General features: G+C 41.4%; 1 protein-coding gene across 2 annotated transcripts in view; it reads right to left on the reverse strand.

The window, feature by feature from the left end:
• Positions 1–2537: 2537 nt before the first annotated feature.
• The window catches only part of DPP8 (dipeptidyl peptidase 8), a 63515-nt gene continuing 45178 nt past the window's right edge, over positions 2538–20874 (reverse strand). For both annotated transcript variants that reach the window (XM_073568870.1, XM_073568871.1), the window contains exons 11-20: positions 17367–17526; positions 15475–15554; positions 14909–15061; positions 14307–14442; positions 14041–14186; positions 13313–13459; positions 13051–13203; positions 8729–8871; positions 8425–8536; positions 2538–4705 (exon numbers count right to left, since the gene is read on the reverse strand). In XM_073568870.1, coding sequence (XP_073424971.1) covers positions 4583–4705; positions 8425–8536; positions 8729–8871; positions 13051–13203; positions 13313–13459; positions 14041–14186; positions 14307–14442; positions 14909–15061; positions 15475–15554; positions 17367–17526 — 1353 coding nt within the window. In that variant the 3' untranslated portion in view covers positions 2538–4582. The remainder of the gene's footprint in view (positions 4706–8424; positions 8537–8728; positions 8872–13050; positions 13204–13312; positions 13460–14040; positions 14187–14306; positions 14443–14908; positions 15062–15474; positions 15555–17366; positions 17527–20874) is intronic.

Below are 20874 nucleotides of genomic sequence, written 5' to 3' on the forward strand. Positions count from 1 at the left end.
CCATTAAAATAAAGTCACAATCTCTCCTCCAGTGTCTTTTAAGTGGTGAAGACACTCACGTTCCCAGGGCTTACTTGAGGTTATGTCATGTCTAGCGAGTCCTACGTCCACTCAGCGCTGGAGTCAGTGTTCCCACCTTCAGATTAATCAATCATCAAGAGCAAGTTGCAGCAGGGGCCCTTACTTCCTGTTGATGTTCAATACAACTACTCCAGGGCTGATTGGGCGTAGGGCTCACGTGACACAACATGATCACGAGAGCAGACACTGCTGGAACAGGCACCGGGCGTGTGTATAGGTGTTTTTATTTTAACGGGGGTCAAACCTGAGAATTAGGAGTTGTCCTAGTAATGGACAAGCCCTTTAATGAGTATTTCTTCATGTTATCCAAAAGCATAGGGGTATAGTGCACAAGATGTAATGTTTCAGTCTTAAATCACCTTCCTCAAAAATAACACTACGATGTAATAACGCAATGCTATTTTGTAATATTGATATATACTGCCATCTGCTTTTCTTAAAGGGGTACTCCCAACTCCAAGATCCTATCACAAGATGGAGTAGGTGTAATAGTATTAGCAAATACCTCCAATTCGAAATGTAGTATAGTTTTTCTGATTCGCTGTCTCTTTCTCCATGTACAGGCATTGCAGGACCTTAGGTATCCAGGATTACAACCACTAGCAACTATGCAACTTACTTTTCAGTGCACGTAACCATGGAAACCTAAGGTCCTGGAATGCCTACACATAAGGAAAGAGACATAGCGAATCAAAAAAACTGCACTACATTTCTAATTGGAAGCATTTGCTAATATTATTACACTTACTACATATTGGGATGGAATCTTTGAAACGGGAATACCACTTTAACTATATATTGAGTTGTTTTTCATGATTTATTTTCTTAATACATTATGTTGTATTCTGTGCAGTGTATATTTGATGGAGGTATTTTTTTTTTTAAAACAGTCTTTGCGTGTAATACAAAGTATACATATAATGTACAACAACATAACAGAAGAACATTTATGCAATACTATTAACATTAGACGGCATTTTTTCCTGATGGAGGTAATTTAATACCTTAAAGTCACATCTTGGACATTATACCCCTACGCTTTGAATGATACAAACACATTCTAGTATAAAGAGTGGCAAATTCATTATATATTGTAATTTATGGGTTGGGGCCCTATCTGATCAACTATAGACGATGGACCTGTTGACAGCGGATGATCAGTGCAGGAAAGAAAAAACCATGAACTGATAAGTAGAGGAAAAAAACCCCCAAAAAACGTATATTTCTCTAATAAAGTATATTACAAAGTATTTTTTTAATCTGCACTTGTTCTAGTAAGTTTTGAAACAAAAGGTTAAAGTGATCTTTAATTTTTTTTGGGGTGGTGGTTGTGATTCATTGATTTTTTTTTTTTTTTATATAAACAAGTGTAACAAGAGGCTAGAGAAAAAAAAAAAAAGAAGAAAATGATAATCTCACATGCGCAACTTTAGCTAATGTGGTCAACAAGTCCATTCACACCATACTTTGCTTCATTAAGTCACACAACTTGAATAATTTATGTATCACTAATTATATCTATCAGTTGTTTTTTGCTGTAGGCCTATTAATAAAAGCTGGTCCCAAGAACAAACAACCTATTCCATACTAGATTTATAATAAAAAAAAAAAAAAGGCAGAAAAATATTTCTTGGTCCACATCACAGAGGACTTGGCCCATAATCCAACTTGTATGAATGTAGTTTAGTGCTACAACCAGAATCAGTTTTTCAACCATTAGAACAGATTGCTTTTCTACTCTGCGTTTTCTCATGTTTTTAAAAACTGAAGATTTAGGCTATGTGCCCATGTAGTGTTTTTCAAGCGTTTTTTTCCTGAGCAGAAACGCATGCCCTTGCCAGGGAAACCGCATGCGCTTTTTGACATGCGTTTTTGCAATTACACTGTATGTATGCGGAATCGCATGTGATTCCACACAATTAATGATCATGCCGCATTTTTTCCTGCTAAGCGTTTCCGCAGCGGAAAAAAAAACACCATTAGCACAACGTGTGCGTATTCTATTACATTAGATGCTTTTCTTAAGCGTTTCCGCAGCAGAAACGCTCGTCTAAAAGCGCTGTGGCAACGCTTAAAAAAAGCAACGTGGGCACTCAGCCTAAATGTTGCATTTTTTTTTTCTTCTCAAAATTGGCAATGGAATAAAAGATGGCCAAAAAACCAGAAGACATTCATTTTTTTTTTTTTTCCTCAAGACTGAGAAAAAAATCCACTAAATACAAAAAGACATGCATGGCCTTAAAGAAAAATGTATACAGGAAAAAGGTTCAAAGATCCTCTAAAGTATGGGTCAGGGGCTGTCTTATAAAAACAGACAGCACAAAGTTGATAAAAACAGACATTCAAACACTAAAGCTACCATAGGGCCATACAATCACGTGATACATAAGCCACATCGCACGCCTGGACGCTCCTCAAAACAAAAAAAAAGGAAATAACAAAAAGACACAGACAAGTGGTTTCCCTCTTTTTTAAAGACTATATCATCTCTAGTTTCCAAACAGCAGAATATGGCACCTTTAAAAGAGACTTTGTGAGAAGAGAGCATACTGCATTAATGACAGTGACATGATGAGATTAATAGCTCAAGACTTAACAATTAAAATAAAAATTCATATAATTACAAGTTTAGTTTAAAACACTTGACATTCTAGAAATTTTTACAGGGTCACTGGGGGAGACGGATATTTGTCCCGCTTGGGCTCACAATGGTAAATCTAAGCTATGCAGTAGTCCCCTGCATATCAAACCACCACGCTTTAAGGCAGGGGATGATGTAAGGCAGACGTCAGCCCCCATAAGTCCTATAACTACAGGTGCTTCGTAATAATTCATTGTACATCAGCATTCTAATTCAGAATAATAAAAGTTGGAATTGATTCTTCCAAATTATTACCGTACTTATGACACAGGGGTGCTGCCAAATCAGTAGGAAATCCTCCTAACCCCCTATCTTCATGACTGTATGGGGGATGAGGAGTCGGGTGCTGGACCAGAGATCAGTATAAGATCACAGTCCTGTCTTCTGTGCTGTACAATGAGTTAGCAAACCGAATTTTACCAGGTTTGCCGGTTAGGTGAAGGCCATAAGATTAAGGGGGATACATACTAGAACAAGTCAACTGTTACTACTTAAATTGATTTCATGATGGCCTTTGGGGAAAAAAAAAAATATATATAGTACAATGCTGTCCACGTTGGATTTTCTATAGGAAAATTGAAAAGGAAACCGTTCTACATCATGCGGAGAGAGAGGACGAAATGACACATTGTGAGGTATCAGAGCAGCCAGCATTGCTTTACAGCCAATATGGGAAAGTAGCATGTTCCACCTACTGCAATCCTTAAATCGATCGTCAACATTAGAGGTCTTGGTAAGATGCATCAAGCCACTGCATTTCCAAACTGAGAAAAATGTTCAAGTAGTTAGAGTAGCACCTTTTGCTTTTTTTTGTTTTGTTTACATGGTATAAAGTGCTGTACAAGATCTCCATGGGGTGGAAACTGGGCAATTTACACTGCATGATGGTCCTGCAAACAAAGCGCTATACTGATAACAGCACACTTAATTACATCTTTCCGCTAATGTGGACCCAAATAATTAGTCGTGAGAATCTTTAAAATTTGGGGAGAGGTCTTATCTTCCCAAGTTAAAACTGCACTGTAAAATATGGAGGTGTATTGTGATCTGGAAATGGAAAGAGGAGTAAATGAAATAAAATAAAAATACTTCTAGTTTTTTGCAAATGCATACAAAGCAATTGGTAATTGACCATAATTGTCATGATCAGAAGGAGTGGATAGAGAGGAATAGAAAAAGGCACTCCAAATATAAAGGGACGTGGTGCTCAGAGCAGCTTTCCTTTCTAGCACCCAATGCAGGGGGATGCTTGCAGATTAGACGCGTCCAGGCACAGTCCTGCTTGGGATATCCTGGATCAGGTATTAAAGCATGGCCATGGGGCAAAATTGAGCCAAAAGATGGTGCAAGAAATCAAGTCTAACGCGGCTTTGGGCATGTGATGTCGTATCAGGGACTATATGAAAGCAAATCGTTTTGCAAACTACTGCATTTGATGTTCGCAGTTTCTAGCTCACTGGTGCCAAACTTGCTGTAAATCTGAAGCAAAAGAAATTGTAACCTGATTGATTTGTTACTCCCGGGTAATGTATGGAGATATTGACGGTTGTGAGGGGGAGAAGGAAAAAGGAAACCGAGCAAACACTTATCAAAGTAACAAACCCACATCGTGTAGTGTTCTGCGTCACGCATTTCCCCAGTTATGTGAAATGCTGTTAGGAGCTGCGGCTGACAATTTATCCTCTGACTGGTGGTCTGTCGTGTGATATCACTGTAGAAAAGGGATTATGCCTACGATTCCCTCTCCTACGAAGGTCAGCCTAGAACCAAGCTGTGTATCTGGGGTCTACAGGTGCCATTCATTGGCGGCAACAGGGCTGCCGCACTTCATCCCCACCCTGACCACCATTAACACTTTGCTCACAAAGCTTTGGTGCTGGCTATGTGAGACCCCAGATTTTCCTGCAGATAATACAGGAGGTGCAGTTCATAATGTTCTCCTGATTCAGGAACCCGAATACTGTGACGCTCCTGAGGATAGATCTGTAAAGAAGAAATCATGTTATTAGCTCATAATGCATAATACATGCAATGTCATGGCATACAGAAGGTAATGGGTTGCAGATAAATTGGAAAAAAAAAAAAAAAAAAAAAAAAAAATTAGTAACAAGTCCTCTTTACAGTCATGGCCAAAAGTATTGACACCCCTGCAATTCTGTCAGATAATACTCAGTTTCTTCCTGAAAATGATTGCAAACACAAATTCTTTGGTATTATTATCTTCATTTAATTTGTCTTAAATGAAAAAACACAAAAGAGAATGAAGCAAAAAGCAAAACATTGATCATTTCACACAAAACTCCAAAAATGGGCCGGACAAAAGTATTGGCACCCTCAGCCTAATACTTGGTTGCACAACCTTTAGCCAAAATAACTGCGACCAACTGCTTCCGGTAACCATCAATGAGTTTCTTACAATGCTCTGCTGGAATTTTAGACCATTCTTCTTTGGCAAACTACTCCAGGTCCCTGATATTTGAAGGGTGCCTTCTCCAAACTGCCATTTTTAGATCTCTCCACAGGTGTTCTATGGGATTCAGGTCTGGACTCATTGCTGGCCACCTTAGAAGTCTCCAGTGCTTTCTCTCAAACCATTTTCTAGTGCTTTTTGAAGTGTGTTTTGGGTTATAGTCCTGCTGGAAGACACATGACCTCTGAGGTAGACCCAGCTTTCTCACACTGGGCCCTATATTATGCTGCAAAATTTGTTGGTAGTCTTCTGACTTCATAATGCCAAGCACACGGTCAAGCAGTCCAGTGCCAGAGGCAGCAAAGCAACCCCAAAACATCAGGGAACCTCCGCCATGTTTGACTGTAGGGACCGTGTACTTTTCTTTGAATGCCTCTTTTTTCTCCTGTAAACTCTATGTTGATGCTTTTGACCTAAAAGCTCTACTTTTGTCTCATCTGACCAGAGAACATTCTTCCAAAATGTTTTAGGCTTTTTCAGGTAAGTTTTGGCAAACTCCAGCCTGGCTTTTTTATGTCTCGGGGTAAGAAGTGGAGTCTTCCTGGGTCTCCTACCATACAGTCCCTTTTCATTCAGATGCCGACGGATAGTACGGGTTGACACAGTTGTACCCTCGGAATGCAGGGCAGCTTGAACTTGTTTGGATGTTAGTTGAGGTTCTTTATCAAACATCCGCACAATCTTGCATTGAAATCTCTTGTCAATTTTTCTTTTCCGGCCACATCTAGAGAGGTTAGCCACAGTGCCATGGGCTTTAAACTTCTTGATGACACTGCGCACGGTAGACACAGGAACATTCAGGTCTTTGGAGATGGACTTGTAGCCTTGATATTGCTCATGCTTCCTCACAATTTGGTTTCTCAAGTCCTCAGACAGTTCTTTGGTCGTCTTTCTTTTCTCCATGCTCAATGTGGTACACACAAGGACACAGGACAGAGGTTGAGTCAACTTTAATCCATGTCAACTGGCTGCAAGTGTGATTTAGTTATTGCCAACACCTGTAAGGTGCCACAGGTAAGTTACAGGAGCTGTTAATCACACAAATTAGAGAAGCATCACATGATTTTTCGAACAGTGCCAATACTTTTGTCCACCCTCTTTGTTATGTTTGGTGTGGAATTATATCCAATTTGGCTTTAGGACAATTCTTTTTGTGTTTTTTCATTTAAGACAAATTAAATGAAGATAATAATACCAAAGAATTTGTGTTTGCAATCATTTTCAGGAAGAAGCTGAGTATTATCTGACAGAATTGCAGGGGTGTCAATACTTTTGGCCATGACTGTACATGATCTTTGAGTTCCTCCAATTAGTGCAGCTTTGCAGACTCTGAAACAGTTTTGTGTTTTTTTCTGTGTCCTTACATTACAAAGTTATGCCCCCCGGTAATGGTGAAGCAGACGGCATCATATGAGGATGGGAGGTGCCGGAAACGGACCGCGACACCCATCGGACTGGACCGCTCCCTCCGGTGAGTATAATCTAACGTGTTTTTCTTATCTTTCAGGTTACATCGCGGGATAAGGTAAGCCCCTGATGTCAATGCCGGCAGCTGATAGTCCAAAAAAAGGGTGACAGATTCCCTTTAAAGTACAGATGTGAGAGCCATGAATCAGTGTGTCCATCACGTCACCAGGACAGATGTCTAACCACTAAAGCCTGTAGCTTGCGGGCCAAGCATTAGCACCAGGTGTAGCAAACAGCCATTAAAGGGAACCTGTCACCACTTTTTTGGCTTACCAGCTAAAAATATCATCTGAGTGTCAGCTATGCGTTCCACAGCTAGTTCTGAAACCCCCTGACTCCCCATGTATCACCCATAAAAACCCTTTTTAATTTGTCCCGCGCTATATGTTAATCTGTTTGGTCCGGCCCAATGGGCGTTGCCTGTTCCGTCACTCCACCCCTCCTCGGCTTGCTGTACGCATTCTTCACTGTGAATATTGCAGCCTGCGCACAGATTTCGTGCATGCGCATTGAAATGTGACCTCGTGCGTGTGCAGTATATTTCACCCAACTGAGGGCAAAGCCGAAAATCAGTAGTGCGCATAGCCCCAAAATACTTCCGGGACAAACTGCGTATGCCGGCGCATGCGCAGTATTGATTTTCGGCTTTGCCCTGTTGGGCAAAGTATACTGCGCACGAGCGAGGTCACACTTCAATGCACACGCGCAAAATCTGTACGCGATCTGCGATCTTCAAAGCGAAGAATGCGTACAGCAAGCCGAGGAGGGGTGGAGTGACAGAACAGAGGCAACACCCATAGGACCGGACAGATTAACATACAGCGCAGGACAAATAAAAAAAGGTTTTCATGGGTGATAAATGAGTCGTCGGGGTTTCAGAACTAGTTGTGGAACGCATAGCTTGTACTCAAATATTTTTATCTAGGCCAAAAAAAGTGGTGACAGGTTCCCTTTAAGTGTAGATCTATAGACTGTGACTTGTGTGTATCCCTGCACATAAGAGCAAATCTGGGTGGGGGAGGAATCAGAAACCCTGAGCTTGGCATATTGCCTTGGTGTGATTTCAGTGGAAGCGCTTTGGTTGTCATTATACCCGTAATAGGGGGCTCTGGGTGTCACTAGTGGGAGTGGGGAGGAGGTGGATGTGGCTCCCGACCCTCTTTCATAGCCGAATGTGGCTCTCAAGGTCAGAAAGGTTGGAGACCTCTACACTAAAGGTTCCTATTGAATGGCAACAAGCGGAGTGCTAGTAAACCATAAGGGAACTAATATAGAAAGATTATTTTTATTATAACATACTATAAACTAGTCTAGATATTATGATCTTTTGTAAATTTAGGACTTTGAATGGAACTTATCAGCAGAGTCATGCTCCCTAAACAGGCGAAGTATAAAAACCAACATGTTTGCACAGGTTAGTAATGTTTTAAGCTACATCCATTTCCATAATCCATTGAAAACAGACCATTTTGCTCTCATGCGTCATCCTTTTCTAAAAACTCAAGGAGGCACACTGTCTATTTTTTTATGTTCATCCATAGACTTAGCTATGGATCAGCTAAAAACTAACCTTAGTTCTTAGGCCGATAGTTAAAAAAAAAAAAAAAAAAAAATAGTCCTGGATTACCCCTTTAATAACAGAAGTGCTTTTCAGAGGTTTTATTAAATTGGTCAATGTAAAAGTTAAAAACCACATCATTCAGTAATGCAAAGAGCAAGACACTGCTGTACCAGACCCCTAGTAAAATCTCCCAATAGTACTCACCTGTAGGTCGTACGGTTTCCCGCTGCGCACTAAGAAACTAAGGAGAATGCTTGTATGAGCAAAGTGCACATTCTCATCTAGGAAACCATGCAAAAGAAGAAGACGGCTGGGTCTACAGGAAAAAAAAAAAAATAGAAACAAAAACCCATAATTAATACATAAGAAAAGATCTATAAACACATCACTCATTGGCAGGAAAGATGCTGTAAACAAGAATCTAAGAGCTATGCTATTGATCGCAACCAGTTACTCAACTCCGAGCTACCAGTAACCAAGTTACATATAAACCTGGTATTAAACTTACTCAGAGGGAAACTTTTCTGCCTGCATTGCTACAGAGCCTAGGTAGTAGCCATGTTCATTTTGTTCTGGATGACCCATGTACCGCTCTGTATATCCTGTATCGTAGAAGATCCAAAGTGTTACCGGGGCTCCAGCAATCGCCACCTGGGACAAAGACCATAATTACTCACCATTCATAAGAAAATAAACTAAATATACTGCACTCTTCATCTAATAGATAAGGAGAACCTCACTACTACCGCAAAGGAAGGCAAGAAGTGATGGGGACGTCTACAGATAAGTCTCAGGGTCTATACGGGGACAGAGTTGGCAGCTACGGCATAACACGACCGCCTCCTTGTCTGTGCAGACGCTGGAAGCCTCCAGCTCTTATGCAGATTCAGACCTCAAAAGCTCCCGAATCTGCATAGCGAGGGGGCGATATGACAGCATTTATTTATTATGCTTGCTTATATCGCACCAACATATTCCCCACGCTTTACAGACATCACTGTCCCCAGTGGAGTTTACAATCTAGATTAGGTTTTCCTAACTCATCAGCACAGTTCAATGTATTTCCCAATTTGTCTGCAAAGTGGACAACACACCTTTAATGAGTACCATTATTTATTTCAAGACAAACAGTAGGAAGCAAGCTCTCCTTTGTGGTGGCTGCAGGCAAACAGAGCTTTACCATTTATATGGGACTGATCTGCTCTGACAGATGAAATTAAAACTTTTCTCAAACACTTGCCATTAGCAGAGCTGCCGATTTCTTGCAGTGTTACAGGGAAGCAGTTTATAGGTTCACTTTCCAGGGAGCTCAAAATGTGTTGAGACTGGGTTGTACCAACCGTGAGATGGGCTGGGGGTGATTCTATACAGCATCTCAATGGTAAATGGAGGGGTTGGGAGTGATTCTATACAGCATCTCAACGGTAAATAGAGGGGCTGGGGTGATTCTATACAGCATCTCAAATGGTAAATAGAGTCATGTGCGTAGAGCTGCAAGATTTAGGGTGGACTCAACTTGCATGTTTTGTCAAGTCACTGGTCCATTGAATGCAGTGGGAAAACTCATTTCCCCATTACCAATTTTTTTTTTTAAATTTTCTTTAACAGTCACAAAAATAGTGAATTGCATCACAAATGCATCTCAATGAGCCAGTGAGACACAGATCAGGTGAAAATGTTCCTCCCCTTTAACCAAGAGTCTGAACTTTACTTGATATTTATTGACCATTGTCATTTATCATACATATGGTAAGATGCCCTGAATATCAGGGCTGTGGAGTCGGAGTCGTGGAGTCGGTGCTCATTTTGGTGGAGTCGGTATAAAATGGACCGACTCTGACTCCTAAAATATATAATAAATTGGGTACAGTAATTCAATGCAGGATGTGCTGAATATTTTTTCATAGGAGTTTGGGAAAGTTATGAAATGTCCTATAAATGGCTGTTCTATTCCTGATCTAAGGCTACATTAACACACAGCGTTTTTCCTGTGCTTTTTGAGGATACGTTTTTCAGCTGCAAAAGCAGATCATCTTTTCAAAAAACTGCATCACCTGAAAGGTTTTTGAGCTCATAGATAATGTTTTCAATAGCAAAAGCAGATTAGAAATCTGCTCTATCTATCCATTTATCCATATTTGTGTCTATCCATATCATATCTGTACCAAAAAGAATGAAAACCGGGTAGTACACCAATATATATTCTGTTCTATCTAAATATCTTGATTATTGGATCATAAAAATGATTAAATGTCTGAGGTTCACATTGTACTACAATAAATTTTTCACTTAAATATATAAACAATATGTGTAGGAGTCGGAGTTGGAGTCGGTGTAAGGGAAATTGAGGAGTCGGAGTCGCAGGTTTGGCTTACCGACTCCACAGCCCTGCTGAATATTCTGAAGATCAGCTACAGGAAGAGGACAGTTTATAAAGGGCAGTGGCACGCAGACCACACGACCGCTCTAATGCCCGTGAGTCGAGCGTCGGAACAGACCCACCACCTGGTGGTATACTTTCAACTGTACTAGCATCCAGGATGCCGATACAATTGAAAACAATGATGGGAGAGGGAGCAGTCAGCTGATGCTTCCTTAGCATCTTTCCCCTCTGTCTGAGAACTGTCAGCGCAGAAGGCATGATGACGTCACTGCAGGGTGCCCACTGCTCCGAGCAGTGCCCGGAGCAGCTGGGGAACAGGGAGAGTTATTTGTTTACTAGAAATAGGACAGATGCTATCGCATAGGGAGTGCGGTGAAACATACACGTCACCACTATTCCCCACGCAGTAACAGCCGCGTATTTACTGCGCATGCGCAGGTAGAGCGCGCAGTTGTGGCTGTTACTGGCAATGTGCGGGAATAGCGGTGACGAGAAGGTCACTTGTGCAGGCGCAGTTCATGGCCTTGAGGCCATGAATTGCACCTGCGCAAGTGACATACACATCACCGCTATTCCCGCACATGTGTAGTAACGACGCAGCTGTTTATTCCCATGCAGGCGCACTAACAGCCGCGTCATTACTACGCACACGCGGGAATAGCGGAGACACGTAAATCACTTGCACAGGTGCATTTCGTGGCCTTACGACTACGAACTGTGCCTACGCAAGTGACACTGCCACGGTGCCTTATGGGATTTGGGGACAGCGGCTGGAAGCCCCAACTGGCAATATTATAAGATAGTCAAATTGGAGTACCCCTTTAATGTCTGATGCTGCAGCACCATCTACTGGGATGGAAAGCAGTAATCCTCTGCAGAGAACCTTGACTGCTCGCCTCATGGTGGTGTAGCAGGTTTCCATACTGATATCTGCACACTGGCATACATGCCAGTGTAAGACTCCAGGGCTGTGGGTGAGCTCATCAGCAGCCCAGCCTCCGGCTCATGTCAGTTCTCCTACTGTAATCATCCTAGCAGCAGCAGGAGGAGAAGCACTTTCCCCCCAGCGCCTCCCATACACTGCAGACTGCCAGGCGCTGCTCTGCAGATCACTACTGGACGAAGACAGGAAGGTCATTGCTGCCCACACTGCAGCAGGCACCGCTGCCACCCTGCCCGGCTCCTACCCACACCGCACGCCTAGGAGGAAGGTGTCTGACGGGATCTTAAACTTCCTGTCTGCGTTCTAAGCCTCACTACCAATGCTGGCAGCTGGGCTGAAGGACCTGTGAGGACGTCAGGACCATGTGATGTGTGGGCGGAGTCTGACTTCTGGCTGTGCTGCTGCACTGTAGTCAGTAAGAGGCACTGCCGCTGTGCCTTATGGGATTCGGGGACAGTGGCCCGAAGTCCCAACTGGGGATTATTTGTTTATTATTAATGTGGGAGCCATCATACGGCATAGAGGGCTAGGTGGGGGCCATCATACTGTATGGAGGGCTACGGTTGTGTCGGGGTGTGAGGGCCATTGTACTGTGTGGAAGGCAGTGTGCTGATTACAGTTGGGACATCAAACGGTAGTGGTGGTGGGGTCACCATATTTTGCCTGGGGATGATTGAGAGGGGTACAGTAGGGTCATCATACAGTGTATGTGGAGGGTACTGTGGAAGAATTCACTGTGGGGGTATCAGACACTATAGCTTTCATCAGTTTATGGGAGCAATGAAAAGGCAATCTAGGTGCTTCAAACAGGGATCAATCTCATTTTGCCACATTTATAATTACAGTCAGCATGAAGTGAAGAGACTCCTGTGTTGTATACACCCTATACTGTCCCCCCCCCACACACCATGGTCAGCTAAGAAACCTTCACACAGCTGTCAATTAGTGACACTGACTTGAGCAGACTTGAGTATCCTTGTCTTAAAGGGCTAGAGCTTTTGTAACTAAATTAGTGAGGAAGTGTTTTAATTCTCCTAGGTATTCATATTTGAGAAATCTTTTACATTATGACATTTCCTAGAAGTGATAAGTAGAAAAGTCAGGAGGTCCTCTTCAAAGTGGACTTAAGTAAATAAATTGTATTGTCCCAAAATTTACAATTCTGGGCATCTATGATTTTGCTGTTCAGTTTGTTATTCCCCTAGAAATTTATGAAACCAAGTTATAAAATATATAACTGGGTGTTCACTGTCTCCTTGTAAAAAAACAAAACAAAAAAAAAAAAAAAACACAAAAAAAAAAAAAACCACATGTGGAGAATATGGTAATGCCGTCATCACCAGTTTGACATTGCGAGTGCAAGTTTCCCACTTGGCCCCTGCCCAAATGGTAGCACCCAATTGTCATTATCTTCCTAAATTTCTAGGAGGAACTACAATACTAAAACTCAGACAGGAGAACTAACAGCACCTTTAACTGTCCATGCAGTTTTAATGTAACTTACTCTGAATATATCAGGTTTTTGGATCAAAGCCATTAGTGAGAGGTAGCCTCCATAAGACCAGCCATGGATACCAACGCGGTCAAGGTCTATGAAGCTATGCTTAGCAGCCAGATACTGCAACCCCTCCACCTGATCATCTATCTCCACTTGACCCTGCAGAGAAAGGGAAAATACTCATTATTCAGGGGCACATTCGTAGAATGGACATTTCTTTCTTCATGTAGGTTTCCTTCTTTAGTTCTACATTACTGCCTTTTCTCACCATCTTGTACTTGAATGCTCCTTCAAACTTTAGACCACGGTGACAGGAACCTCGATTGTCGATTACGACAACAACATACCCCAATGATGCAAGAGTATTCAGCCGGAAATACTTAACCCCCTTAAATCGATTGTTAACAAGCTGAACCTAAAAAGAAAATAGTCTTATTGCACACAGACACTGAATGCAGCCTGTAAACTAGAGGACTCAGAAAAAATAGGAGCATGCATCGAAAATGTAAAGCCATGACTAGTTCTTGATACAAATGTGTTATTAACCACTGATTACTTTACCATTCTGGACTCCTAAGAATCCAGATAGCAGCGCAACCATCTGAGTACAGCCAACAGGTATCCTTAAAATGGATAACAGACTGCAGCTTACAATTTAATGAACAAAATAAAGCTATATTTATGTAATTTTTTTATATGCAACTATTTTTTTCAGCTACAGACTGAATGACTAGCTGAGGGGCTATAGCCATCATGCAATGTGCCCCACTAGGAGGGCAATGGGAACACAGTGGAGGACGCCGGGAGCAGAACAGAGTGTTCGGTCAGTGAGAATCTACATTTTTTAATTTTTGAAGCACTCTGGGCCCATTGATAAAGAACTGAAAAGTAATGGACAAATCCTTAAAGCTGCATTTTTGTCTCGCCTAAACACATCACTATGTGCATAGTATACTCCCTGTCATTTCTCTTAGTTTGAAGAAAAATGAACCTTACCTGTGGACCTCCATAAATAAAAAGGACAGTGGGGTATTTTTTCCCTGGCTGCATCTGATGTGGTCGATACATCATGCCATAAAGAGTGAATCCTGTTCTACTTGGGAAAGAGAAAATTTCTGGGGCTATGTAACCAGGAACTGTCCCTAATGAAGAAAAACACAATTCTATTTAAAATAGAAAAAAAGCACGTTATAACAAAGCAATTGTAATTTCATGGAATGTTTCATGCCACATCGACATAAGAATATAATGTGCCACCTCACCTGGTGACTCCAGAAGAGTAGCCCAAAATTCTTTATCCTTTTGTGTTGGATCAGATCCGTTGCCTTTCATTTTAAAAAGATGCACAGCATGTGGAAGGGTCTGGCTACTGTACCTACTAATGAACATATCGCAGTGCTGACAAGAAGAAAAAACACAAGAGCTCAGGACAATGTAATAAGATGTTACTCTGAGGTTATGCTTCAGCGTGTATTGTCATGGGCACTTCTGTAGGATTTTATTTCCCCAATTTTTCCAATCTACATTTTAGAAGCAGTTAGAAAGTAGTTACAAAAGGGGGCAACAGAAAGCAGGAGGTGGAGAAACAAAACAAAAACCAACAAAGCTTAACAACAACACTAAAGGGTATGTGCACAGACACTGGAGCAGAAGACAAGTTCACAGGTGAAGTTGTTTCCAGACCCTGAATTGGTTAAAAGAATGTAAGACAACATGTACACAGCAATGTTGTTTGATATTGCTGTGCACTATGTTCATTTTATGGGGCCGTCCATACTGAAATAGAGCTTTTGCAGCAGTTTTTAAAACTTGACAGCACTATACACTAGAAAGGAAGGTTGGGGGACAAGAACAAAACACTCACCTTGCTAACACAACAGGAATGGGAAAAGCCAAGGTCCGTGAGCCTCTTCACCTCTCCTGGAGTTTCATAGTTTGCAACATACAGATGATGTTCTATAGGAGTGTCCTTTGTCGCTTCAAAATAGACTAGTTTATTGACCTCATCTACTCGAATCTGAAGAATTGAGAATTATTCCATTTATTACAAAGCTTTCAAAGCAAAAACTTACTGTTTACACATGCCAAGCTTATGAACAGAACAAGTAACTAAAGCAGAGGAGATAACACAATTTCTTAGACCAGATTATAAACAGGTCCCCCCCAAGATTGTAAGTTATGCCCTTTCCATAGGAAAAGGGGTATCTTGCTGATCTCTGATAGCCCGACTGTTGGGAACAAAAAAGGGGGTTCTGCGGCATACTGTCTGAATGGTGTGTAGGTCGAGCATGTGTACCTCTGCTCTATTCATGGTCTATGGGACTGCTGGAAAAAGAGTGCTGTAGTCTGCCATCTCCACCAGTGAATTATTATTTTATTATTTAAAAAAAAAAAAATGTAGGCAAACTACAGAAATTCTGTAAAACTCACAGTGGATCCATGTCTGCCAAGAACCTCCCACTCTCCACTGGTCACTGCCACCTCTTCCTTTACAGGACAACGGAAATCACCTAAAAGACAGTCCACGCATACAATTTTGTAAAATTAAAAAAGGTATGTATATATATATATGTATATATATATATATATATATATATATATATATATATATATATATATATATATATATATATATACACACACACAGCATTTGCTTGTGCAGCAGAGCAAGTACTGCATATAAAAGGGGTAAGCATTTACATTGGACAGTAATAATTCTGATCCCAGATCTCATCTGTTGGGGGGGGGGGGGGGGGTGTCGGGCGGAGCCATAAGGCCCTCCATACATAACAGATGCGTTATCAATATTTGAATTTTGTGCATCTATGGTTTGTCTGAAAAAGAACGGAAGCTGAATTACAAAGATGTGCTTTCAGTCTCAAGTTTTCCTGAACGTTTTTCCAAGCATCTTATAAAAGTCCCCAATAGTTCAGTCCTAGGGCTTAATCACAGATTGCAGATTAGATCAGTATTTTGGAGCCCAGAGGTGGAAGCAAACAAAAGAAATATGAATCATTCTGTTCGAGATCCACCCCTGGTTTTGGTTTACAAATACTCATGAAATATAATGACCTCATTTGCAACTTACAAGTATTAGACTTGGATACACTTAATGCTCGAAATTACAAGGGTAATCCTTAACATTTAGCTAAGGAGACCTGTGATCTGGGAACATAAGCAAATCCTAGCAGTCCTGATTATTTTTTTTTTACCTTAAAAGGGAAGCCATCATCAGAAAGTGACTTCTTGTTAAATTCAACTTTATGTGTTCCATGTATGTTTAAAAATATTTGTCTATTTTTTTTCATACCACAATCCTTATTAAGACATTACTGTAGTAATCTTGCAATTTTCACGTGGGAATTTTTTTTTTTTTTTTTTTTTTTTTTTAGACAGATACTTCCTGTCCTTTCAGAAGTTTTCTTATCAGAAGCAGGATTACAATGACAGGTAACACCTCTATACACAGCTGATATCACAGGACCCCAAAAATCACAATATGTGATGTCACAGCTCTCCCACTCTTCACAATGACTTTTGCATACACTCATTAGATGTTTCAATACAAAATATTGGAGCCTGACCATGGTGGCAATGTACATGTGTTTCCTCTGAAACATGACAATAGATTCTAAAAACAAGCCCCAATAGCCAGTATGAAGATAGGACGATTTAAATTTGCATTTTTAATATAGATTGGGCAAAGAATTAAAAAAATTAGTGTTATTGCAGCTGTGCAAGTTTTACTTTGAAAGCTGCAGTCAGTCCAACACAGGACCCCAGCGGTATCTCGCCATCCCCCTAGACTTACCAGTATAATCCTATAAGGGTTCGCATAGGGAGAGACCTGTTGATTACAGCAGCGGCGAGATTCCGCTGGGGTCCCGCCTATGACTAGTCAGAGACAGTCCCCAGGCAGCTGTTTTCAATATACACTGCTGCAATAACGCATCCAGCGTCTGATCCAAGCTGCTCATGAATCAGGCAGCATGAATAGGATGACAGGTTCCCTTTAATCTGCAATCAAAATATCAACCAAGGTTGATGACTTTTGCAAAGAGCTGTGTATAGCTTTATAGCGTATATATTATAGTTGGCTGTTCACGGTTCCTGCTGGATTATACTTTTGTTCAGTGCAATCAGAATGAATACATTACTCTGGTTTCTTGGAAACATGTTTACATGGCAACAAAGATCCATACGTCACATGCGTGCTTATGAAAGAACACATTTAGTAGATAAAAGGAAAGTACATTCAGATTAGAGCTAAACAGATCTGACACACTGATGTCAAGGTGTAGGTAAGGTAGAAAGCAACTCACTGAGCCCTAAAAGATCGACTCCGGCTCTACCAGAACTGGCAGCTCTCAATAGGCTGGTGATCCGGTATAGGTGCCGAAATCCCGTCTTGCACTCAGAGGCAAAGAGAAACTGGATTTCATCGTCTCGGGTTTGGGGGAAAAAGTATAGGATGTCATGAATCTATTAAAAATGGAGAGAGTTATATTAAGGAATGAAACATGACAAAACAAACACCAGATTGTTCTGGGTGACCATTCCATGTTACCAGGCCTATGCAAGAGGCTTAGGATACAACATAGCAAAGAAGAATAGTAATAAAAAAAAAAAAAAAAAAAAAAAAAAAAAAAAAAGATGCTACCAAACAGGGCACAAAGGAAGGGCTTAGACTATCATTTAAATCGCTTGGGGAATAACAGTTTATGACTTCTAGAAAAGGTCTTACCAGAACTCAAACATTGGGTGTTTACTTGAGGAGGATGTTTCAAATTGGTTCTTCATATTAATATTAAGCACTGTATGGCTGAACTCCTGCTATCTATCCTTCCCCTACCCCTGTCTTGTCTTTTTTCTTGTACGTCTAATTTGTTATTTTAAATATAATATATGCTCCCTTGCATGGGAGATTGGTTATTGTTTTTATGAGGTTTCAAATAAAAACTTATTGAAACTAAATCGCTTGGGAAAATAGGTTTGCTCTCTGGTCTGTGCAAGACCATGTTATCAAACACTAGAAGTCGTCAAAATCTACCATATATACTGCGTAAAAGTATAATACATCAAAATGGCCACATTGTACAACTTTGAGCAGCTGGCAAACCACAAAAAAAAATAAAAATAAAAAAAAAAAAAGCGGCAAATCTCCACTGGGATGGATAAGAGTCACAGAACTCTTCAGTCATCGCGCTGTAGCTCCTGTTCAGTGAGCATCAAACAAGCACAACCATCTACAAAAACAGGATTTTTTTTTGTCAGTTGCTTAAAGATTTCATCGTGCAGCAAGCATTAACTATTCTGTATCCCCACTGCCACACTTTTCCTGCCGCAAGTGTCATACACCACCCATAAAGTGTCTCCTACAGTTTTGGACACCCTGTAACACACTCTTGTGGACTTTCAGTATCCACTCGCCCCAATAGGTTACCTGAAGCAAGGTGTGCTCAAAATGCTAACATTAAAAAAGGTGTGGTAATGCTCAAACCCCCGTGGCTGCAGGGCAGATCACTCTGGTGGTCTCAGCTGTGTCAGCAAGCGATAACATCCTGAGGACTGCGACTGGCTGTAGCAACCAGGTAACAAACTTGCTAAAAACATGAAATAATCCATTTCCTTTCATGGTGGAGACCATTGGAGCAGACCACCCCAGAACCATGGGGGCTGCAACACTATACATTCATTAAAAGGCAAATAAGTAATCAACCCAACAGAATATGTACTGGCTTTGGCAACACATAATGCCATAAATGGTATATAAACGCCACAATGGAGGTATGCCAATCAGATAAATACAGTGCTTTGCGAAAGTATTCGGCCCCCTGGAACTTTTCAACCTTTTCCCAAATATCATGCTTCAAACATAAAGATACCAAATATAAATTTTTGGTGAAGAATCAACAAGTGGGACACAATTGTGAAGTTGAACGAAATTTATTGGTTATTTTAAATTTGTGGAAATTCAAAAACTGAAAAGTGAGGCGTGCAATATTATTCAACCCCTTTACTTTCAGTGCAGCAAACGCACTCCAGAAGTTCATTGTGGATCTCTGAATGATCCAATGTTATCCTAAATGACTACTGATAAATATAATCCACCTGTGTAATCAAGTCTCCGTATAAATGCACCTGCTCTGTGATAGTCTCAAGGTTCTGTTTGAAGCACAGAGAGTATCATGAAGACCAAGGAACACAACAGACAGGTATGTGATACTGTTGTGGAGAAGTTTAAAGCCGGATTTGGATACAAAATGATTTCCAAAACTTTAAACATCCCAAGGAGCACTGTGCAAGCGATCATATTGAAATGGAAGGAGTATCATACCTCTGCAAATCTACCAAGACCCGGCCGTCCCTCTAAACTTTCATCTCAAACAAGGAGAAGACCGATCAGAGATGCAGCCAAGAGGCCCATGATCACTCTGGATGAACTGCAGAGATCTACAGTTGAGGTGGGATAGTCTGTCCATAGGACAACAATCAGTCGTACACTGCACAAATCTTGACTTTATGGAAGAGTGGCAAGAAGAAAGCCATTTCTCAAAGATATCCATAAAAAGTGTTTAAAGTTTGCAACAAGCCACCTGGGAGAAAAAACAAACATGTGGAAGAAGGTGCTCTGGTCAAATGAAACCAAAATCGAACTTTTTGGCAACAATGCCAAACGATATGATTGGCGTAAAGGCAAACACAGCTCATCACCCTGAACACAACATCCCCACTGTATAACATGGTGCTGGCAGCATCATGGTTTGGGCCTGCTTTTCTTCAGCAGGGACAGGGAAGATGGTTAAAATTTATGGGAAGATGGATGGATCCAAATACAGGACCATTCTTGAAGAAAACCTGTTGGAGTCTGCAAAAGACCTGAGACTGGGATGGAAATTTGTCTTCCAACAAGACAATGATCCCAAACATAAATCAAAATCTACAATGGAATGGTTCACAAATAAACATATCCAGGTGATAGAATGGCTAAGTCCAAGTCCAGACCTGAATCCAATCGAGAATCTGTGGAAAGAGCTGAAAACTGCTGTTCACAAACGATCTCCATCAAACCTCACTGAGTTCGAGCGGTTTGCCAAGGAAGAATGGGCAAGAATTTCAGTCTCTCGATGTACAAAACTGATAGAGACATAGCCCAAGCGACCTGCAGCTGTAATCGCAGCAAAAGGTGGCGCAACAAAGTATTAAAGGGAACCTGTCACCCCCCCCCCCCAGGCATTTTAAGTAAAACAGCCACCTTGTGCAGTACTAATGCTGCATTCTGTCAAGGTGGCTCTTTTACGTAGCGTCCCTTCCACCGGAAAAATAGTTTTTAAAATTGTTTAAAAATACCTGAATTTTGACAGGAGGGCAGGTCTTTCCCCCTCTGACAGACACCTCGCATTCAGTCATTTCTTTCTTCAGTATTTGGCGCCGCCTCCTCAGTGTTCTTTTGATATGCTGGCGCCTGCGCTGTACTATCGTTTCGTGGGCATGCACATTTAGCGCTGCTAGACGTGCCCGTGCTCTCAGATCACATCCCGGCCTTCATATAGCGCGGCCACAGATCCCGCCCCGCAGTCGCTTATGATTTATTCACACTGGGTGACAGGGAATCTCGGGCATGCTCAGTAGTTGTCTGCAGCTCTCATGCCCAAGATTCCCAGCCCCGCAGTGTGAATAAATCATAAGCGACTGCGGGGCGGGATCTCTTGCCACGCGATATGAAGGCCGGGATGTGATCTGAGAGCACAGGCACGTCGAGCAGCGCTAACTGCGCATGCCCACGAAACTATAATACAGTGCAGGCGCCAGCATTTCAAAAGAACACTG

Source organism: Dendrobates tinctorius, unplaced genomic scaffold (assembly GCF_039654945.1).
Source record: "Dendrobates tinctorius isolate UK_male_01 unplaced genomic scaffold, ASM3965494v1 ptg000022l, whole genome shotgun sequence".
In the NCBI taxonomy this organism is placed as follows: domain Eukaryota; kingdom Metazoa; phylum Chordata; class Amphibia; order Anura; family Dendrobatidae; genus Dendrobates; species Dendrobates tinctorius.